Genomic DNA, 24,236 nt, shown 5'->3' with positions numbered 1-24,236 from the left:
GTCTCAAGCAGATTTGACCACAGAACCCCCTAGTACCCCAGCCCTAATCACTATCCCAAGAAACTACTGTTTCATGGAATGTACTTTGGAAAAGTTTGGATTAGAACTCTAAACTTTTCGAATTAAACACAGTTGTTGAAATACAAAGTTCTATGACAAAGGTGGTTACCAAGGACTCACATAGAAAGTGATTTTTCCAAGCGCAGACATTCATGTGGGTTACCTCTTTTAATTTCCCACACAAATTTGTAAAGTAAGTGTGATCAATATCTACATTTTACAGATTAGAAAATGAAGCAAGAGAAAGATTAAGGAATTAGCCCATGGTTACATAGCTAGGAATAGTTCAAGCCAGGATTTGAACACAGCCTGTCCAACCCCAGTTTCTACACACTGATCCTCTATCTACATTGTCCTGCCCCCCTGGGACATTGGGCCACACTGTTGATATGTCTGTCTCCCTCTCAAGACATGCACCGGGCCTTAGTCATGAAGGAAGCAGAGAGTGAATTATTGTCCATTCACCTACTGCTATGTGTGGGAAGTAATACTTGGAGGAGTTTGGCATGGTATCTCATGCAGTTTTTCACACCATGCCTGAAAATTAGGTCTTCTGGTTCTTATTTAATTTGGGCAACTCTCTCAACCTCTTGGAGCCTAAAAGCCGCATAGCTAGTAACTGGAAAACTGGGATCTGAACGAGTTCTGGAAATCAGGTTATGTGCTCCTTCCGCTTTGTTTATAGCACAGCAGGAATACAGGGACTGGAGGGATGGAGGGAGGGATGGATGGATGAATGAATAATGGGTGGATGGATGGATGCATAAATAGATGAATGGGTGGATGGATGGATGAATGGATGATGAATGGACATTATTTCTTGCCTACTTAGTTTGGGTAAAGCACCCACTTTGTAAACAGGAGGGGCATACTAAGGGAATAGGGTAGGGCGCCTGCCCCTGAAAAGCTTTTCTCCTGGGGCTGATGTCTTCTAATTTCTGAACAGGAAAGGCAAAATCTGCCTTTCTCATATTGAGCATTTTCAATTTACACTGAGATCTTGTCACTTCACACAGCCCCAACCAACTGGATATGGGCCAATAAAATAAACAAAACTCTCAGGGAAATCAACTCTTAGCCCCAAAACATCAGGGAAATAAGAGGCTGAGTTAGGCTGGTGGGTTATTTCATCCTGATTTATAGTATGATGCTCCCAGCTTGTAAGAAAAATGGTGCTGATGGGGTAGGGGAGGGAATGCTCCTCCTTTCTGGTTTCTCTTGGATTCCATCTGAGGAGTAAATGCTTTGTTTACTTCTGAATCTGAATTTTACATCCCCATACCTTTACCATTATTCATGGTGATCTATAGCGAAGTACTTTGGGGGAAAACACAGCTCTCTGCAACATTTTAAAGAAACAGACAGCTTCACTATAGCGATGATTCATGCAAGAAATCAAACAGCCTCAAACTAGGGGGAGAACCCTAGATAATATTCAGGGGAATGGGTAAAAGAAATCACTTAGAAATTATATTTTGGCATGAACAAGGGCTCAAAAACATAAACTACTTGATTTAAATTCCTTACTCAGTCCTGGGTGGTATATTCTCCTTACTTAGCCAACCATGTTTACCAAATGATACTAAACAATTGATAAGATCATCTTTCTATGGATAAAAGGATAAGAATAGGTGAAATGTTTCTATTTCTATTCATACATGATCATGCTCATAAAGGTAAAACAGTTTTCAGTGTCCTATGACTAGTATCTTTTGGTTATGGAACGAGAATTGGGTTTTCTTGTTAACTTCCATTATAAAATCACCATTTCTATGAAGAGAAATTCGTATGAAGAATTCCTATGGGGCGCCTGGGTGGCTCAGTTGGTTAAGCGACTGCCTTCGGCTCAGGTCATGATCCTGGAGTCCCGGGATCGAGTCCCGCATCGGGCTCTCTGCTCAGCAGGAAGTCTGCCTCTCCCTCTGCTCCTCCCCCCTCTCATGTGCTCTCTCTCATTCTTTCTCTCTCAAATAAATAAATAAAATCTTTAAAAAAAAAAAGAATTCCTATGAAGAGAAAATTCCAAGAGGGTGGAAAACTCTCTTTAAAGGAGTTGGTGAGAGAGCAGTGCTGAGTCACAGGGGTCGGGATCCTTGGACTGTGTTGTGCTTTCGGGAGGCATGGGAAGGCCTGGCCTCCATCCTCCACACGTTCTCCATGCTCCAGGGGCATCTCAATAGCATTGCTATACCTCGCAGTGTTCTCTCTCCTCTCTCCCATCAGTTGTAGAGCCCTGACTTTTACCTAGGACAATGACACGTAAGTAAGAAAAAACTGTATTTCCTCATTTCAACAGGATGTGGCCATGGGACTAGGCTATGGTCAATAAGAGTGAAGTCGATGGATGTAGAGGACTCCTGAAGTCTCCTTAAAAAGAAGGATGGGGGGGGGTCTTTCCCCCTCCCACTCATCTCTATCCTGCCACCTGGAACATGGATGTGAGGGCTGTAACTTGAACCGTGAGAATGAGGGCTGATCCTCATCTAGCTGAAGTACAGAGCTGGAAGGAACAGTGATTCTTGGTAACCTTGTAGAGACTCCATGCCATCCTTATGTATGCTCTCTTCTTTAAGCCACTTCTTTGTTGTTGTTGTTGTTATTTGTAGCTGAATCTACTACTTTATCATCACTTTCACAGGGAAGCCTTCTCTGACCCTCTAGGCAGCACCTTCTATTTCCTCTTTACAGCACTTACCAGGCTGGTAAACGATTTAATTATTTATTTAATATTATTGATTTAATATTTGTAGCAGAGACTGTCAATGCTCCACCCACACCCTCTTGGCACTCCTCCCTGCCATGTGCGATGATCCAGCGGCATTACATTGAAGCACCTGCAAATTATCAGGATGGCTTGGTCTAGCCACTGACTCCAAAATAGCCCCCACACGGGGCAGACCAGAGGGGCAGATGGTTAGTGCCCCCCCACCAAGAGCCCTAGACCGAGGACTGACAGGAGCTGGTAGGCACTCCATTTACCTTGCCTCTGGATTAGGTTGCCTTTGAAGTGTGTTTTATGCTGTCATCTAGAGTTCTTCAGCAGGATTTAACCTGAGCCAATGACAGCGATAACCTGCCAGATAATGCATCTTGCATCGATTTCTTTCCCTTTTTGGTCTCATTTCCACAGACTCCTATTTCCTGGAACCACCACTCAAATAAGTCATTTGCATTCAGAAATTTGAATGAAGAAATGTTTGCTTCTGGGGAACCCAACCTCAAACAATATGTATCTCCCTAGGAGGAATGCTGCCCCTTTAGGACCATGAATATGTTTGTCTTATTCACCATTCTACCTGCAGTATTAGCAACAGCCCAAGGCCAGCACTCAAAAGGTGATGAATAAATGTCAGTTCACTTTGTTCTCTCCTCTGACACGTCTAGAGTTAGCTGCCTATGACTGGTCCTACGAGATATAATTAGTAAGCTTACTCTACCACAGTCAGGATGGGCTGCACACCTATCCAGTACTTCTCTGAAAACAGTTCTGTGCCCATGGCAATCTTGCTCCATTATCGTTTAAATTACACCCACACAAACTATTGGAAATTATGGCACATATCCTTTCATATGAGCCCTTGGACTTTACTAAGAGTTTTCGATGGCCAGGATCTCCGACCTTTCTTCACCATTGACCTTCTAAATTTGTCTCCTTCCTCTTGACCCATTCTATGGCATTTTGAAACTATAACAGCATATGAAACTACAGACATTATAGCATGGTGGGTAAGTATCCACATTTTAGACTCAGATGGCTCCCACTTTAAATCCCGTCTCTGCCACAGACTAAGTTGGTGACCTGGGGATAGTTATTCAGTTTCTATTAAATTTCCTTCCATGTAAGATAGGAATAATAGTACTTATGACACAGGATTATTTTGTAGATTAAGTAATATAATGTATGTATAACAAATGATCCTACTTGTATTGAGGAAAATACAAGAGAATAAATATTATCATTTTAAACATTTTTTTTTTAAGAGAGAGAGAGAGACAATGGGGAGGGGAAGAGGGAGAGGGAGAAAGGATCCCGAGCGGGCTCTATGCCCAGCATAGCGCTGACACAAGGCTCAATCCCATGACCCCAAGATCATGACCTGAGCTGAAATCAAGAGCCTGACACTTAACCATCTGAGCCACCCAGGTGCCTCAAGAGAATAAATATTATTAAAGGATATAGCTGAAGACATTGACTGCTTGCCCCAGGTGACATACTTCTCCGGAAAGTTACTGAACCATTCCAAGTTATTTAGAAAATAACTCCTAAAATTGTACTATGATTGTTTCCCATATATTCTTACTCAAAGACCTTACCTCTGTTGGCCACTCCCTCAGATGGCCAGTACCTTGAGGGATTCCTAAATTTAAGTCTACACTCCTCTCAAAGGCAAACATGGTTGTTCCCAGGCCATAAGTAAGTCCATAGAGCTGAGCTGTAATACTGAGTTCCACCAGAGGCGGCAGCTGTTTGACATCGCCCTACAATGTAAGCTATTTCCCAACTGAAGCTCTCAGTGAGTGAATGCCCAAGAAAGCAATTTTACAAACTGAAAATAGATTTATTGTGTTTATTTGGAGAGGCGCCTTGCAGCACGGCTCTTGCTACATTCCACCAGAGAGGAGCAGATTTGGGAATGCTTAACGATCCAAATAGTGGTATATAGGACTCAGAGGAAGGCTTTCCTCCCGAAGCAGTGCAGACTGCGTTGTGTTTCCTCTTGGGTTGTTGTGACAATCAGCCGCATACCAATTATAATCCAGGGTTTGTAAACAGCCAGAAGATTCCCTTGGAGGGAGTAATTATATTTCCTTGAACATATAAGGCAAACGCTTTTTCTTAAACATGCTATGTGCTGACTGCAAAGTAGATTTACTTTACTGATGCTAAAGGAAGCCCCTCAGGATAAAGGCAAGGAATCTTGGTGGGACAGAGATATTAGGAGGCCAATAAATGAGCAGAGAACATAAACAATGCCATGGAGTATTATCATTCAGGGGATGAACCAGCTTGGCCCCTTCAAATAAACGTGCCTGATGAGATGTTAAGAGCATTGATGTTAAAACTTAGTTTCCTCTTCTATAAAGTGGACTAATGCTTACCTAACAGTTATTCTGAGAACCTCATTATAAAACATGCCTGAAGTGTACAGAGCAGTAGATACCCCAAAACAATATCCTACACTGTAGATGTTGTCAGCCACAAACCCATATCCCCTTCGAACTCACCATCCCTTCTACAAGAAAATAGCTTCCTAGTTCTCTGCCTGGGGATTCTCTCAGCCCAGGTGAATGGGGCAGGTGGGAAGTGCCAAGGAGTTATACTTCCAGGAATAGCCCTTAGCCAGTCTTGCAGAAAATTTAGTGGGAAATACCCATTTCCTTGCTTTTGGGTAGGACAACTCTGAGGCTTGTTTCACAAGGGTGTCCTGTGGGTTTGAGTCCCCTTCGTCCCTGTGCTAACCTGCTTATTCATGCACCTCGGATTGGCTTCTCTGGCTTTCCTGTCTCACTTTCCTCCTTCCTGATGGGAGCTTCCTGGGATGACCTCCAAAATAAATTGCTGGCACTCAAAGTCTTGTTTCAGGATAGAATCCAGCCTAAACACTATATCTCACAATGCAAACAGACTTCATAACTTGGATAACTGGGTTCACAATGACATGTTCACTATTCACTAACCAGCACTGTCTATTCAGCTTCCTATCCAGTCCTTCTTCTATCCCACAGCCACTGCCTCAGTTAAGGCTCTTCTTATTTATCTATTTGTTTATCTGTATCTATCTGCACCATAGTCTCTAACCAATCTCCACACTTCCAGTAAGTCTACCATCTAATCCACCACCCACTTACTGCCAAAGTTACTATCCTAAAATACAGTAATGTTATTCCCTGGTTTGTTTGTTTTTAAGACTTCAGTGGCACCCATTGCCTCCATGATTTATGTCTTAAATCTTATAACGTCATATGTAAAACACCTCAAAGCTGGTTCCAACCAACCTTTCAGCCTAGTCTCCAGTGACTGCTAACCACAGCTGATGGTCAGACCACACAGAACAAGACAGTGTCTTCTCCTTCCACCTGTCCCCTTTCCATGTGTTTGAATGTGCTTGTGATCTTCCCTGTCTGAGGAACCTGGCTTATCATTCAAGGTCTAGCTCAAACTTCTTCACCTCCATGAGGACCTCTCCGACTCCCCAAGCCAGTTCCCTCCTCTGGGCTCCCACAGTAGCATGTGGATTCACTGGCTCATTCATTCACTCAACAAAGGTTCTTCTGAGCAGTTTCTACTATGTACCAGTTATGTGCCAAGCCCCAGGGAAACCATGCTGGATAAAAGCAGAAATCACTCTTGCCCACATGAAGACCACAGTTGGAAAAAGCAAACAGACATGAATTATCAGGTGATCATACAAAAGTTCATTACAAACTGCCATGAGAGTTTAACCATAAAGGATGCAGACCCAACCCATAGACACAAGGAATAGGTGCTTAAGTTGAAAGTGAAATAGAAGATAACACCACATGAAGGAAGTGGCACATACATTCCAGGCACAGGTGGTAGGAGGGAACACAATACTATTTTTGAAGAATAGAAGAGAGGCACAGCGAGAATGGAAGGAGAGGCACTTACACCATTCCATTCACTGTGTCATTTATATTTGTTGGCTGTGTCCTCCCTGCCTCATGCTTGAGAATAAGCTCCTTAAAGGTAAGGACCATGCTGTCACTGAAAGTCCTATCCACCCCAGCACTTAGCACAATGCAAAAAAAAAAACCTAAGTAATGTACCCATTTTATGGATGAGGGAGTTGAGGATCAGAAAGGTTGAGTGAGTTGCCCAAGGTCCCAAAGCTGGCAGTGGCTGAACAGGAAGTAGAATATACCTCCATCACTCCCCCACTATAATTTTTCTTTAAACAGCCACAAGGCAATCTCCCTCCACCTGCGCCCTCCATGGGAGGCGGGGCACCATCCAGGGACTTGAGCCGGGGGCAGACGCTTAATTGACTGAGTCACCCAGACGCCCCTAAAAGTTCAAGTTTTTCTATAAGCTCCTTTTCAAAAAGCCAGTTACTGGGGTGTGTGTGTGTGTGTGTGTGTGTGTGTGTGTGTGTTGGGGAGGGGATGAAAACTGATCTTCTGGCGGTCAAAACAAAAAAAGGACCCTTTTCTGGTACAGAATTCTTTTCTGAAGCCTCTTTGATGGCCAGAAATGGTGCGGGTGGGGAGAATTAGTCATCATAAGAGGATCCTGGTGATGCTTGGTAAAGAGCATCAGCACTGACCCCGAGGGTCTGGAGTGAAAAGACCCTGGTTTAGACTCCTCAGGGGAGTAAGTGGGATTTCTCGTTTCCCGCTTCCCGAACCTCTTCCCCTTTCCAGCCGGTACCGGCAATTTGGGAAACAGCCCCCTTTCCCGTCTACCCCGCTGGCCCCCGCAGATCAGCGGGAGAGGAGGCAAGCCAGTCTCCGGGAGGCATCCTCCAGGCCCAGACATTCGTCTCTGTCCATTTCAAGGCGCCCAGCCTGCGCCGTAAATAACAAAGTACTGCGCCTACCGCGGAGGACACTGCGTCCTCTCTGCGTGTTTTATCCACGAATCTTGGGCAAGTCTAGGTTCTGGGGCTGCGATCAAGAGCCCGATTTGAGACTGGCTCTGGAGTTGGAGTCAAGGCTCCGCTTGGGCAGGGAAGAGAGGCAGGGAGCAGGAGGGGTGGGGCGGGTGGGGGCGCGGCTCTTGCGAGGATTACGGCGGAGGCTGTGGACCTTGGCGCGGCTCGCAGAGGCTGCAGCCATTGCACAGCCGAGCATCCCACATTCAACAGGAGGAACCCGCGGGAGAGGAGCCCGAGCCCCCTGCGCCCAAGCAGCCGCAGCCCGTGCGCCCCGCGCCCCCGTGCGCAATGGCCAAGGAAGGCGTGGAGAAGGCGGAGGAGACGGAGCAAATGATCGAGAAGGAGGCAGGCAAGGAGCCTGCTGAGGGCGGCGGCGGCGGCTCTCACCGCCTCGGGGACGCCCAGGAGATGCGCGCCGTGGTGCTGGCCGGCTTCGGGGGGCTCAACAAGCTGCGGGTCACCAGGAAGGCCATGCCCGAGCCGCAGGACGGCGAGCTCAAGATCCGCGTCAAAGCCTGGTCCAGTATCCGCGTCTTTCTCGCTTTCTCTCTTTGCGCGCTCGGCGCTCCCGGGGCGGGGGTGGCGGAGCCTCCGCGGGGCCGCTGCGCGGGTAAGAGCGGCCGTGGGCGCCCCCTCCGCGCCCTTCCCGGGTCTGAGAGCCTCCCCGCGGCCGGCGGCCGGCTGACGCTGAGGAGGATGCTGCGAGGTGGCCCTCGCCCTAGCCAAGCCGGATCTAGGGGTGACCGGAGGGGGCTGTGAGCTCCTGCGAGGGGAGGAAAGCGGTGGATGGTGGTGCCCAGCACCCGGGGTCTGGAAGATTGCGCTGCGGGGGCTCTCCGTCGGGTAGACAGCTCAGCTGCCAGGAAAGGGAGTTTGATTAACACGGTTAAAAAAAAATAATAACCGTCGGCTTACTGTGTACCAGCCTTCGTGTTTAGAGTTTTATGTGTGCGATCTTAATTTAATACTTCCTGGGACCCGATGAGTTAGGTACCATCATTATCTCCCGTTTCAGGTGAGGAGACCCGGGCTCAGACAGTGATTTGCCCAGTATCTCGTGGCAGCTACTAATTGACCTGGTCAGGATTTGCTACTCGATCTTTTCAGCCTCTGTGCTGTGGTCCTGCTGGGGCTGGCAACAGAGTGCAGGGCTGGGGAAGTGCGTTTTCTCTCCCCACTGCTGCATTCTACCCCTCTGGTGCCCTGGTAGGGAGAAAGGGTCTGGGAAGCAGGGGTTAGGTCCTGCAGCATCTCAGCTTGGTGAGGGGTGAGGCCAAGGCTCCCTCTTCCCCACCAGCGTCTTCTGTGCTTCTCCAAAGTGGAAAAACAAACAACCGGCAATCTTCTCAGAACTCCTGCCCCCATCTCAAACGGAGCTCAGCAATCTGAGTGTCCTTCCATTCCCCACTCCTCCTGGGGGAACTTCAGAGTTATGCCCAGCTGGGATTCGCTCTGGAGGGCTTAAGCCTCTCTGTGTGCTGTCACTATATGATCATTTCTCTGAAGTTCTAGGAGGGAGGGCTCACCCCAGGGGGTTCCCTGGACCCAACGCTCTGAGTTCTTTATGCAGTAGCGTGGGAAGTGCCTAAGGGGAGCCTGCTCTCCGCACAGTTAGATGGACTTACCCTTTCTCATGTCTGTGTTTTAAAGGCAATAGACTCGGCTCCGGAAAGGAGCAGTCAGCTTACCTGTTCCTAGGTTAGACCCCAAACCTGGACTCTGCGACCATATGCAGAGGCAAGAAAAATGCAAAGGAGATTCTCCTCCCGTTCGCTGCTTTGAGAGCAGGTGCAGGATTCACATGCCAAGGCTGGAAGGCAGCTCGTAAGAGAAGCAGGCGCTGGTTTCTGACTCACTCCTCACACATGTAGCAGGTCACAGTTGCCTCTAAACATGACTCTTGGGAATTCAGGGTAAGGGAAGAGGCTTTTGCAAATTGGGGGATCCTGTACAGTTCCATTTTGTTAACTCTCGTGAACCAAGCTGATTGATCCCAGAAGGCAGGGCTTGCGTCTGCCCTTTTCACCAACAAATCCCCGATGCCCAGCATAGCATAGCATAGTGCTTGGCACACACTATGTCCAACATCAGTTACTGCTGAAGGAATCAGTTATTGCTGAATGAATGGAGTGAAAAAGGACGCTTGAGCCAGGATTGTTGAGTCCTTATTTTTCTTCGCTTGCTGGTGGAGGAACGTCTACCTCGTAAAACTAAAACTATATAGTGATAATTTTCCTTAGCCACGGATCAAAAATATTTCGTGTGTGTGTGTATGTGTGTATAATTTATGACTCTCCATCCAGGGTATGTTCAGAGAGTGAAAATGTTGAAGTTACTTTTTAAAGAAAAGAGCATCACTTGTGGTACAAATAGGTCTGGGTTCTCTAGTCTTAAGCTAATTACATAGATACTGATAGGAACTGAAGCATTTTGAAATAATAAATGTCAAGATGAAAGCCAGGAGATTGCTTTTCAAAGCCAGATGCACAAGCCTGTTCTTCCTTGGAGCTGTACACATACACACACACACACACACACACACACACACACACACGAATCACTGCAGATTTCCCACCCCGGTTGTTCAGAAAGCCAAGGAGGCATGGGGGAACATTCGAGATCCAGTATTGCAAAGGGCCCAGATTGATTTTTGTCCTCCCACGCTGGAAGCAGAGTTAATCAGTTTTGCAAGGGGGTACTGAAGTAGGTTTGTGAAGATTGTCCGGCCTTTCCTCCTCCACTGGGCTAGGATTGGCTGGCCAAAGATGCCCACTGATTGTAAGTTTAGCCTTGGGAGCCAGGATGACTCATTCTGTATTTTTATGAATCATCTGATGGCTTCCTGGATGCAGGTCCCCCTTTTATCTGCTCTCTATTTTTAATGGAAACCTTTTATCATCAAATAGGATATGCTGTTTGCTTGGCAATAAAGCATAGTCCATCTGAACTAGTATTATTCAGACCTGGAATGAAGGTCCAAGTTGGTTACTCTATAAATTTTATGGAAATGGAGGAGAAGAGGTACAGAGAAATACATATTTTATTTCATTTACCCCCTCTCATTTATGGTCCAATGAGATAGGTATTATGGTAGAGCAAATTGAGGCTTGGAGATGTTGAGTAATTTGCTAAAAACATCACAGAGACAGTACAGTTAGGATGTGAGTCTTGGCCTGTCTCTCCTTAAAGCTCTGCTGTTTTCCTTTTATTCTATTTTGTCTCCCTCTGTGGAAGAGCCACAGGAAATGTGATTTACCTCTCTGGACATTTGGCATACAAGCTTGCTGTCCTTCCTTTCTTCAATGAGTATGGCTCCTTTGATCTTTTTATGTCTGACTTAAGAGAACATTCTCTGGCTATTACCAGAGTAATATGGCTTTTCTCTCCCAAATGGAGACATGATGGTCAAATGCAGCTCAAAAAGAACCACTTTAGAGAGTGCAGGGTGGGAGGGATTGCAGAGTCTTCTAATTTGTTTCAAGAGCATCAGCTTTGCTGGGGAACCCCTTTAGTCAACTGTTCACTGAGCAATATACACAGCAAGCGATTTAAGTGGCCATGCAGAAAAAGCACGTGCCCTTTGGAAGAAGAAGGATCTGGATGTAGACCCGAGCCCCATCACTTCCTATCTGTGTGACCTCAACAGACACATCTCAGCTTCTCCTAGCTTGCCGTGCCTCAACTGCAAAATGCAGATAATGCAATGAACCCCATGTTATTGAGAGGATCAGATGCAACAAAGGGACTGGCACTAAATAAACAGTTGTTGGGGCTGTCGTCATCATTGTTGTTGTATCTATGCCTCTATGACTTACTTCTTGACAATTTGATAACTTGGAGGCCATCATTGAAATCGTGTTTATAATATAGGCAACGTCATGCACATTTGCTCCATGATGAAGAGGGAGACCTTCCTAGACCTGAGTCCCAGCCCTGCCACTTGCTAGCCATATGTGTTGGGTCTTGCCCCCTAGAGGCAGAGCCCAAGACAGGGATGTGTTTTAAGTGGTAGATCGAGGGGGTGTTCTCAGGAGAATGGGAGCAAGGGGAGCAGGACAAGGAAGGAGCTAAGCAAGCATTTCGTCTCCCCTGGATCCCACCAGGAGTTCTGGAGCATGGATTGTACCATAGAGTCAATCTGACCTTGAAGCAATAGGGGAAGCCCTTGTGCCCCCTCACACCCCCGTTCCCAGCCCCCACTCCCGTCGTCAGTCGGGTATGGGCAGTGGGGGCATGGAGCCTCTCAGGCAAAGGTGGCTTCTGTTTGAGCTCCATTCCTCTGGAAGAGGGATGAGGGTTAGGGTGCCACATTGAGCCAGGAGCCACCAGCACTTCCAGCAGTGGGGGGATGGGTGTACTGCCCAGGAAAAAGGGATCTGAGTGAGGTGCAATGCCCTCAATGCTGGCTGACCTTGAACATGTTGCTTATTTCTCTAAACTTCGGTTTCCTGGTCTATAAAATAGAAATGATAATAGCACCTCCCTTTACAGTGTTGTAATGGCGCTGAAATGGGATCCAGTGTATAAAGACCTTTTTGGTGATGCCTGGCGTATAGGAAGTGGTTAATAAATGATAGCTATTATTATTTAAACTATTATTCTTGGTTTCCATAGCTACCATGTACAGTATATCATTCAAAGGGGAACTTTTGGGGTGTTAAAGGGGCACTGATTGATAATTACTCTGGAGCAGGAGCAGACTAGAATTGTTCTAGGCAGACTAGGGTACATACATGGTCCCCCCGAACGGCTAAGGGTCAGGTCTACGCCTTTGCCTCAGAAGTCTTGTCACAGTGAGACATCTCTTGGACGGAAGCTAGGAGGATTTGAGGCTGAGGGTCTCTAGACTGGGCTGCAGAAATATATTTAAGTGGCCATTAACAAGCCTTGTCTGGTTTGTGGCTCAAATTGGCTTGTGATGGAAAGGCACTAATGGATTGGGGACATTTATTTTCCCAGACTTATTTACAAAGAGAGGCCACATGAAACTGCTAGAACGAGAGCAGTTGGATGAAAAATGGTCCCAGCCAGTCATGGCTCTATTGGCTGATCTGAAAATGGGCTGACGGCAGGCCACACTAAAGGAAAGCCAACATACGGTGGGATTCTAACATATCGCAGGGGTAGAGTGCATTGGGCTAGGGGAGGGAACTAACATTTGCCGAGCACTTGCTAGGAGCCACAAACTGAGTTGCCTGCTATGTACTTTGTTTCATTTTATCCTAATGACAACTCAATAATAACAGTATTACTATCTCCATTTTAAAGATGGGAAGCTGACATTCAGAGACATGTGAAGATCACAAACTGCTAATCCAAGTCAGCCTGTTCCTGGACTCTTTACATTTGGGAAAATCAGAAAGACTCAGTGACAAAGGCACAAGAGAGAAAGGACTGAGAGACCAAGTGGTGCAGACAGGCAGACAGACACCAAGACTGGAATCAGGAATATAAAGAAACATGTATGCATTTGACTGATGTGAAGTATAACTGATAAGACTCAAAATGGTTACAGTGCCATCTTGCCCTCCCAAAATGGCCACTGTATTTCTAAACAACATCCACTTTCCCTCCGTTGCTGATATATGGGACCCTTTAGAGACCTACTTAGGATCAAATTGTTATGACTGTTGGCCCAGAATATCCACGCTGATTAAACACAATCACCACTCCTTGGATCCACTGAAGACATTCAAGTTCCTTCATCTGCCCCCTTTGCCTCCACTGAGCTATTGCTACGTTGGCAACTTGACTGTAGAATATCTCCAAACGGTATATTATTAAAGTGTCACTGATAAGGCCAATCCAATGAAATATGGCCAATATTATTTTTCCTGCGTTTATTCAAATAAACAAATGGAGTGCATGAGGCTAAGTGACACTGATGTTTATAAAACTGAGAAATTGCTTGGAGGGTCCCTAATACCCAAGCCAGGAGCCACTCTGGCCTGGAGATGGGAACAAAGTGTTCTCAATCACTCTGTGTTGGATAGAGATATCAGGATTTGACAGGAAAGGATGACTCTGTGCTGACTCACATTGAGCCCCAATTGGTGATGAGGAGATGGAGATGCTTCTTCAGGGATCGATCTTATTCATGAAAGTTGCATTTTCCCATGAACTGTGTCCTCCCTAGTGAGGGCTGGGGATAGTGACTATGTATGCTCTTCATCCAATAATGGAATGGACTTCTTGCCTTCCCAGCAATTCGAGGAAGAAAGGAAGCCCAGTGCTGCTTCTATTTCATAGATAAAGGAAGTACAGAACATCTTATACATCTGGCATACAGTAGGTTCCCATAAATAGCAGCCCGATCTTAATTATATGGCAGGTGACCCATGACGGGCAAAGGGAGTGATGACTGATAATCATGCTCATCCTACCCTCTACTTGCACCATCTTTGGAGCAACAAAGCTCATTATCCTCCTCCATTTTACATCGGACCCTCATAACCCCATGAGGTTATCATGCTTACTTTCTCAGAGAGGAAAATGGGACTCAGAGCTGAAGTGGAAAGAGCGAGAAGCTACAATAGATCTGAGTTCAGACCCTAACTCTACCTCACCATGGCTGTGTGATCTTAATCAAATAGTACTTTCAACTTGCCCATATTCTCACTTTGGTAATTATACCCACTTTTTGGTATGTTAGGAAGACTAGCTGATAATCTGTCAAGTCCTGACTGCTCTTTGCATGCCGTGGGTATTCAAGAAAGGTTATTTTCCTTCCTCAGTCACTCAAGCTGTGAAAAGACAGGTGGGAACTTGATGCCATCCTCTGGTTCTTGGTCCTGCTGTGCTCCCACCAAACTACACTGGCATCAGGGAGCAGGGTGCTGGCTTTTGAATCTCATTCCCAGGGTTGGAATGGATTTGGACTGATCCACACGGGTGGTGGCAGGGATTTCTAGGGTAGCTGGGTGTGCAGAACAGTCCAGCCTCTGGAGTTTGGTTCACTCTCATTCAGAGGAACCAAAATCCCACGACCTTCGAGTACATCGCTGGCATTCAACACTGACAACAGAGCTCACTCAGGCATGGGGGAATGGCACCCCCATGACCCCAAGTTCCTGACATTTCTCTTAATAGGGATCTTTTTTGGCATCTTGGCATTTGTCGTAGAAGAAGAAGTTTAATTAGAAACAAGAAGAGCCTCTTCATAGGGAAAGGGCAGCGGGTGTGTAATCTCAAATTAGTTTGATTCCTCTGTGTGTGATCTCACACAGAAAATCAGTTGGAGCCACGGTATTAAAATGAGTAAATTTAATGTTTGAAGGCCCAGGGGACAAAATATATACTTCAGTGAAAGAGGCTGTTTCATCTTTGAACGTGATATTTTCTTGATGAAAACCTTGCAGTCAGCTTCTGTCCTCAATCTCGTTCTGTCGGTGACCCTGGTCCCTCAGCTAAGCCTCATCCCTAGCATTGTTCTGGAGCCAGGGGTGTGCTAAACAGTGCTTTCCCAGACAGAACCCCCATGGGAGGTGAAAGCTTTGGGCGCTCTTACTCCCAACGTGTCTAAATGGATGTAGTCCCCAAAGCCCAATGCAGGATAATTATCTTCTGTGAGGGGAATGATAATGATTCATTTCTTGGGCTGGCATTGACTACACACCCAGACCGGATGGGAGGAAGTATGCTTTTTGGTTATAAAATAGTTAAGGTCTGAAGTGAAACAGACCTGGATTCCAATCCTGGATGGTTTTAGCAACCTGTCTAACCTTAGGAAAATGACTTCAGCTTTTATTATCTCAGTTTGCTCATCTGTAATGTGGGTATAATTACAGCACCTATGGGGTATTTTTTTGTGGGAGGGTAAAAAGAGATAATACGTCTGAAGTACCTAGCAATGATGGTATATTTAATATCTGTTGAATGAAGTCCTTGTCCTATAGTATATGTTTAATATATATTAATGGTAGGGAGGAGACGCAAAGAATAGGACATTAAAAAGTCCCTCCATACTTCATGAAGTTTTCTGGATGGAGTCCCTATTCAGACTCCAAAGGGTACAAGACCCTGATGTCAAAACTAACCCAGACAGGATGTGCCATCGCACCGTAACATACGTAAGAAGATTCAGATGAATTTCTGAAAGAACAAGAGAGGAAATGGAGCCAAGATGTACTCCTGTGGTCCTACTGTGTGCAGGAAGCTGGGCCAAGCTCAGAGATCTTCAAAAGGAAGACCAGTCACTTCTGCTCTGACTTCTCTTTCCTTTATTTCAGTCAGGCTGACCATCATGGTGAAATTGTCTCTGGCGTTCTAGGCTCTCCCCTTTCTTTTCCCTTCCATGTTTTGTCTTCCCCTCACGAGGTAGCTTCATGTGCTCCTCCTGCAATGAGCTTCCTTCCTGAGACTAGGAGAGATGGTGGCCTCCTGCCCCAGATGCCTTGTGCAAGTTTAGCAAGGCCCAATGCAGAGCCCCCATTTTTTCTCCCAATTTTCAAATATCAAGGAAGTAATCTTAATGGCCATTTGTGAATCACATACCAGCCTCTGGATCTCTCTTTCTCTCTCTGCTCGGCCCAAGGAAATGATGTGCTTGGCCACATTTGCATCTCGTGCCCTCCTACCCTGACCTAGAAGAATGGAGCATCATGACTGATTGCCGTACTAGGAACACATGAAGTGTGTGTGTATGTGTGTTTTGGGGGGTGGGGTGGGTAGATACTTTGAAGGGAATGGAGGGCAGTTACCAGAAGACAGGGGTAAGAAACACACAGAACTAATGTGTGTTTAATCAAAATGGTAGCCACTGTGGGGGATGGGAGACTTTGATCTTCACCACAGAAAGTGACGAATCAGAGAGGGGACTGGAGAAGCCAGCTCCATTCCCTATCCTGGGACCTTACATTCTCAGCACAAAGTGATTGAATCATATTAAATGACATATATCATATTTTCAACTTGGAGGCCCGCTGCCTTTTAAATCTCCTTGGTAATCTTGGAAATGCTAGAAGCTTGCTCTATTATCATTTAACTGGTGAACACCAAGCCTGGTGCTTGGTTAACCACAGGCACTCAATAAATGTCTATGGAATGAATGAATACGTTACCGACTTTCCCCCAAATGTTAGGAGTACATTTCTACAAAAGTTGCCGTGTCACTTGTAAATACCAACAGTACTGACTTTGCTCATACAGCCGGCAGCCGGTCCATGCCCGTGTACCTTCAGGCACCCTTCTGTCCCCTTAGCCTCCTCTGACAGGAGGCCTACATCTCTCCAGCATGTGGGGCTTTGAGCAGAGACTTGAGAGGATACCAAAGGGGCTATGTTCTCAGACAGTTTGGTTTTACCTCTCCTTGATACAATCTGTTCTCTAGAAACTGGACGTTCGCTTTTTGAATTCTCTAATAACTACTCTCCCTCGGCTGGGAAATGTGGGTCTCTGACTTCACAAGATGCTCTGTAATTTTCTCCTTACTGACATCCCGCTGCATGGAGCGCGGGAGGCAGGGATCTTGAAGAGAACCCTCTGGGCTGTGTCTGGGGATTGTTATTCCAAGAGCATTTACTCAAGCATTCCTGTGCCATGTGTCTACCTGGGGACCCAGGCCCTAGCAGCCTGGATGCTAAAACAATATTTAACTAAACTTATGTGGTGATCATTTCACAATATACATACATATCACATCATTATGTTGTGCATCTTCACCTAATGCAATGTTATAGGTCAATTATATCTCAGTAACACTGGAAAATAAGTAAGTTATTTCCAACATACTGGGGGAAAAGTCCCATCTTTTTAAAACAAGCAGTATGTCCATGACTCTGTTCCTATCTTCCTTGGTAGGTCTCAGGACCTCCCTGTTCAACACCTGCCAGGTGGGTGCAAGGGTTTTCTGCACTGACACGGACAGTTCTCCTCGTTGCCCCACTGATCCTGACCCCCTCCTCTTGCCCTGTTCTGCCCCTCCTACCATACACTGGAGCTGCTCCACCATGTTTCCCATTTCCTTTCCATCCCAGGTGGTGTGGCCCTCTGCGTAGGGCCATAGCACCCTTTCTACTCCATATAGGTTAAAAGCAGTCTATGCCACCTTATGTATTCATGCCCCTGCTGTTCAGAGCTAATAAATGTAACACTCTTTCGTTAATTACTTGTCATCGCTATTATCGTAATGACTTTCATTGAGTATTTATGCTAAGTGTTTTATAGTAATTTCTAGGATACCAAACATTTCACAGATGAAGACACAGGATCAAAGGAGCGAGGGAACTTGCTAAAGATCACACAACTAATTAGACCAAGAGAGCTGATGCTGACTGAGCCAGGGTTCTCTCTCTCCAGGGCTTCCTCTTCCGGGATTTTGTACCCATTTTCCAACTGCTCTGCCCTAGACTCAAACTCCCAGGAGATGAAGGGTGATTTGCATCATAATCAAGCTCCTCCCATCCCCCTTGTATTGCTACAGATGGCTTCAATCCAGATTTACTCATATTCTCCAACTCACATTTCCCTTAGGATGAATTTTTTTCTTTTCCCCAGAATGCTTAGCTGCTCTTCATGCAAACAGATCCACAGTGGGGCAATCCCCTGGCCCCCACAGTCTTGAGTTCTACACTGAACGCTGATGAGGCTTTCTCTACTGCCTACTGTACTCTGTATCTGTGCTGTCCATCCACTGGCCATATGTGGCTACCAAACACTCGAAATGTGGCTAGAGTGACTAAGGAACTGAACTAGCCCCCTCCCCTTCCTCCCAGCGCAGACACACCTGCTTCTTCCAATAGACTCTCCATCAAGTTATAGACTTTCCTTTATTATTCAAAAAAAGATTCCTTGTCTAAGATCAGAAGCAATTGTTTTTCATTTGTCTATACTACACCTAGTTCCATCAGCTAATGGCGAGCTCTTAAACCTACCGTTCCTGTGATTGGTCTGAATGATCTTGTAAATGGATACTTTTTTTACGCTCCCCGCTAAAATCACTGACATTGTACTTATTGGGGACCTTGTAATAAACTCTGAGTCAGCATTCTGCAGCCAGAACCCGGGACGTGAAACGCAGCTAGCAATGTGCCCACCTTCCCGAAAGGTTTATCTGCCTTCAGATCCTTGAGAGCATTCTCTGTGTGAGTGCAGAGGAGTCCTTTCCTCTGGCACTGCTCCTCCATAGGAAATAAACAGCAAAGGCAATTTTCACCCTCCTACTGCCTTGGAGCCTCAACCTCTCTGTCCTCAGCCAACAGCACTTGTGGGAGACTCGACTTCTTGCTTTTGCTCTTTTAACATTGTCTTTGCTTTTCCTATTCTTCTTTTTCCCTTTTGTATCCTTGATGTAGTTGGGTCTGTTTGCTCTTGAATAGAAGCCCACTTCCAATATAATTTCAAAGCATGGTCAAATTCTACTGAGTCCTTTGGAAAATACCAAAGATGGATCCATTTGTGCTACAGAGAAAAACCTCTCAAAAATTTCCTCTCCCCATCTACATCCCCCCAGGGCCTCCTGCTAACCTCCAAACTGGCCCCTGCTGTTCTTCAGACTCCCCCAGACTCTCAAAGCCTACTGTTGGATCTCTTGTCTTATACATTTATCTCTGCTCACCTTTCACACCTATTCTTTTATCTTCCAGAAGTAAATCTTTGCTCTTCCCAAAGTACATCAATCAAGCAGGACTTTGATCCTCTCAGTTCCCCTCCTTCCTGCTACACCAAGGCTGCACGGCTGAGATCATCCCCTTCAGCAAGAAGGAAGGACGGAGCTTGAATCATTCCTAGCTATTTTCCTACAGACACCTTCCGCAGAGGCATCGTTTTTGCAAGACCAGAACATGCCCTGTGCTAAGCAGCGAACACTGAGAGAGGTGGATTTTAAGACCGACTCTGCCCTGGAGTTGCTCATAATCTATGGGGAAGACAGCAGGGTAGTGATTCTGCTACTGTCTCCTTCTTAGGCTAATTACATTTAAATATTAATTCGCTAAAATTAAAAGTTCAGTTCCTTAGTCACTCTAGCCACATTTCGAGTGTTTGGTAGCCACATATGGCCAGTGGATGGACAGCACAGATACAGAACATTTCCACCGCTGCAGAATGTTCAGTTGGACAACTGCCTGCTCTATTCTTCACCTCATTCTTTGCTACTGAAACAGCTGTTTTACTAAACATGGTTTTTATCAGTAGCGATGACTTAGGGGATCACTGTTCATGTCAGAGCCAATATGGACTGTTTCTCTGTGGGACCCCTGCCGGTCCTCCAGTGAGAAGTCAAGCAGGAACTGCTTTGCACCGTCTGACATTGCCTTCTCCCCACCATTGAGAGGTGGGATGAGGCAGAAGAGGTTGGGAGAACAGGAGCAGAGGATACACACTTTCCTAAGGGATACTTAGCTGGAGACACCTCTACGGTTCCTGCAAAGCGAGTTAGGAACTGCCCTCTCTCTGTGTGAGCTATGACCCTTGTACCATCTCTTGTTATGGGGAGTGTCACGCCATGTAGTCACTTACTTGTTGATCTCTGAACTCCTGGGAAGCACAGCCTCCACTGTCAACCTTGTAACCTTCATGCCGAGCCAAGCCCCGAGCCGTGGAGGGGCTGCTGAATTTAAACGGAATTCGACTGAATGTTCTACATAACCAATCACTGCCAGGCACCTGTTTGAAGTCAGAGACCTGGTCAACATCTAACATGGAACACAGAGATCTTAACCTTTTTAGGAACCTTCTCAGGAACAAATACCTGCCGTGTCCCCAGGAGAGGCTGAGAGTAAATAGATAACTCCAGGTCCAAAAATCAAGGGATTAGTCTTGGCATCAAGGAGAGCTTGTTTTGGACCCAGCGCTACCATGCTTTTCTGTCTCTGTTGAAAGCCGGCTCTTGATATTTAGATTCCCTATCATTGGCCATTTTGTTCCATGCTTGGAATACTACTGAAGTGTGTTTTGAATACTCATTTGGACATAGGGTTTGAGTATATTTCCTCTCTCAGAGGCAATAAAAGAGACTTGTACAACTCCAGCCCAAACTGTGCTGCCCTCATCGTCATCCAGATTTTGTGGATCAGGGGATCTAGGGGGGTGGGGGCAACGATAGCATTATTGACTTCGTAAGCAAAATGGTAGATTACAAAGAACATCAAATGTGTCAGAGAGCTTTGTATGTCTCACATGGCCGCAGTGGTCTGTGTATCTGAAATCAGTGGTTAGAGAGGGTAGGCAGGGTCACTTGGAGCCGGACATGAGGGGGCCAGCGTCAGGAACCACAGGCCAGTGATGGGGAGAGCAGAGTCGGAGTGTCCGTTCCAACCTTCCCACCGCAGATGGAACACAGGTGGCTTCTCTCTCCTGAGGTCCATCCAGGACAATTCTGGCTGCTCTCCAATGAGAGGTGCCATTTGAGATTTGCATAAAAGGTGTCCTTGTTTTAGACAATGAGTGTTTTTTTTTCCCCTCCCCTAGCAGATTGGTATCAGACTTGAGATAACACAACAGGTGCTTACACAAGCCCAGAAAGAAAAAGAAAGGGGAAAAAAAAAAAAGAAGAATTTGGAAGCCAGATTTTCTGAGATCAAGGCCTATTGTCCTGGGCTTTCTCAAGTTATCAGTTGAGATGAAGAAACAAAAACAGAAATGTCAGCGCTGGGGATTGAGGGAATGACTCAGACATTGGCTTCTTTGCCCCCGCTTGGATTGGGAGTCAAATGCTTTGATGAACATAGCGGCAGCAGCAAGAGGAGGGCAGAGTAAAGAAGGCACAACCACCCGCCCGCCACCCCCCCCCCGCCGGGGTGCAAAGCCTCACTCACGTTTGGCCCTCTTAATCCTCTGGGAACTGGCGGAGGCGGCCACTGATGCTCCCCAAGCCGAGGGAATTCCACACTTCCCACCTGGAGCGTGACAGTGTTCTCCTTGATGGCCATGTCCCTCCCAGCATCCAGGGACCTCCGGCTTCCCACAGACCCAAAGAAAGCCCCGAACTCCTATTTTGCGTGGACCTTCCCAACTGATTTACCTATCCTGCAGGTCTTTTGATGATCCATCTGCCTTTCCCTTTCTCGTTTTTCTTAGTCTCTGTCCCTTCCTTGGTGCTTTGATCCCTTCAATTACTGCCTTTCCCTTTCCTCTTATTCTCTCAGGTCCTGCCTTAAAGGTCTCATTCTCTTTTCCTCCCTCCTCACATTGGTTCTTCCTCAGGGGCCACCCATACAAAGGGGCTCCATAAATATGCACCATCAGTGACAAGAGCTCTGTGCCCACAAGGGAATAAAACCCAGAAAAGGAAGAATATGTTATCCGTCTTGTCATGGATACTGGGTACACAACCCAGAATCCCCTTGGAGGACCCAGGGCCCGGAGTGATGGCAGCCAACTGCTCCCAGTGGTGCCCCTGCTGAGGAATTGCCCTCGGCTGCAGGAAGCCTCCTTGCCCAAGCCTGCGCTCTCTCCCCGGGGGCAGCTCTTATCCAGGACTAGATGACATGAGGGTATGAAGGCCTCATCCCCTGGCCCCGATTCATGATGACGTGAGGGGCCATCCTAGCTCTGGAACTTTCTGTGGATAAATTGAGTCTTTTTTACTACTATGTCAGTGTTGAACTTCTTCCTCTACCCAGCCCAGCTGCCCTCAGGAGCACACAGGTATTGTTTCCTAGAGCTCTCCCCATCACACCTCCTTGCATGCAAATCGCAGGCTCAGAGGCTGCGCCCCAGGGAATCTGACCTGTGACACCTGATGGTGGAGGTGGGGGGTGACAATTTCAGCAGCTCACGTTTATTTGAGTACTTACTGTGTGTGAGGTGCTCTGTGTCACATGCCCTGTCATATACCATCCACACCAACACCCCGTAGGGTGAGCATGTTGCTACCCCATTTTGGAGACAAGTGAACTAAGTCTCAAGGATTTCAAGCAACTCACTTGAGGGGGAGCCGGAGGGCTAAAGCTAAGGATCTAAATTTAGCTTTAGTAATTGCAGAGGACCACCAGGACATTTCCCTGGGGAATTTTTTCTGGGGGTCAGTGTTCTGACTTCATGGTTATCTTGTGAGGTAGCTTATGTCCTGGTGGCTGTGTGAGCTCTCGCCTATACTTCTATAAAGCCACCTATCAAACTGTACTGTAATCAGCATTTATAATTTCGGGCCCCCTGATCACTTTGGATATCCAATCTTTAGTATACACTCAGTATGTAGGAAGTGCTCAATGGGACAGATGAGTCAAGAAGCCCTCTCTCTGTAACTCGGAAAACTGAGTGATGGTCTCTCAAAAGCAAAGCACAGTAGTCAAAAGCAGAGCCTCTGGACTCACATTATTTGCTTTTGCACCTTGGCTTCAGGAACCTCAATATGCCTGGGTTTTGTTCCTGTAAAATGTGGTAATATGATTTATCTTCTAGCATTGTTATCGTTGTAAAAGTTATGCTTCTGAAACACTTAATGCCATGCCTGCTACATAGTAAGTATCCCCTAGATGTTATCTAGCCACAAATAATTCCCTTTGTCCCCATGTCCCATCATCAGAGAAATTAGAATGGGGGTTTCTGCATATCTGCCAGTTTCTTGGTGAGGGGGCCTCTAATTGTCACAAAGCCCTATGAAAGAACATGGTCTTACTGAGTGAGTACTTGTTACACATGAATTCAAAGGGTCTTGGACGTGTTTCAGAGAACTGTAGGAGCTCATGATTTCAAGAAACTTAAAACATGTCAGCTAGTCCTATGTTTTAGATTCCCTCCCATGAAATCTTTCATGATCTTCACAAATACCCTAAGTCACCAAGAATGTGACAACTTCTATTTTTATCAGCAGTTTGGGTATAGTAGTAAGTGGTGTGATAACCACATTTTCAGAGGATACAAATTCAGGAGGAAGAGCCAATTTTTTGGATGAAAGAATTAGGATCCAAAAAAGAGCCAGACAAATTGGCAAGATGAAGCTAATCTAGTAAGACCACATCTCACGAGGATACGTATAATCCTTTGGACCAGGATCAAAAAATTCAAGTGCCCTAGAGGACAGTGAGAAACCTTTCCATTTTCTTATCTATTTAATCATCGTCTATTAATTTTTACCTTGCCTCATTCCAAAAAGGACTTGAAGTAGCTTAAAAAGAAAGGTACAGCAGCCAGTCCCTAAGTGGTCCCCAGACCAGGAGCGGCGGCATCATCTGGAAACTTGCTAGAAATGCAGTTTTGGACCTCACCACAGACCTGCTGAGTCAGAAACTCAGCAATAAGGCCTGGCAATCTGCTTTTAACAAGCCCTTCAGAGAATTCTGATACAAAGTTTGAGATGCATTATAAAGAGTTTAAGATTTTTTTTTTTTAATGGAAACTCCAAAGCATTCAGAAAGTTAAGATAAAGTTGAGTGTTAGGATGGCAGAGAGAATGAAGACCACAAAACCCTGCAGTTGGGTGGGGGCGGGGGGAGTGCTGCAAATTTGGCTTGGAGCTTCCTACTAGCCAATGCAAAGAAAGGAATATAATTAGTTTATAAGCTGCTGGGATTGTAAGATCAATACAAATCAGTCCTTGCGCTGAGATATGAGGGAAAATTACTCTGTCTTCATGAAGAAACAAATGTATATTGTAACAAGTGATATGTTCAACAATAT

At 46.1% G+C, this 24,236-nt stretch overlaps 1 protein-coding gene across 2 annotated transcripts in view; it reads left to right on the top strand.

Annotated features, from left to right (window-relative positions):
- Positions 1 to 7,823: 7,823 nt before the first annotated feature.
- Positions 7,824 to 24,236, top strand: part of VAT1L (vesicle amine transport 1 like) — a 141,785-nt gene continuing 125,372 nt past the window's right edge. The window contains exon 1 of one of the 2 annotated variants that reach the window (XM_081806343.1): positions 7,824 to 8,194. In XM_081806343.1, the coding sequence (XP_081662469.1) occupies positions 7,965 to 8,194 (230 nt within the window). In that variant the 5' untranslated portion in view covers positions 7,824 to 7,964. The remainder of the gene's footprint in view (positions 8,195 to 24,236) is intronic. The other variant, XM_081806342.1, reaches the window with a different exon arrangement.

This window comes from Leptonychotes weddellii, chromosome 16 (genome assembly GCF_054177405.1).
Source record: "Leptonychotes weddellii isolate Sample4059 chromosome 16, ASM5417740v2, whole genome shotgun sequence".
In the NCBI taxonomy this organism is placed as follows: domain Eukaryota; kingdom Metazoa; phylum Chordata; class Mammalia; order Carnivora; family Phocidae; genus Leptonychotes; species Leptonychotes weddellii.
This window is presented reverse-complemented; position numbering and strand designations above follow the sequence as displayed.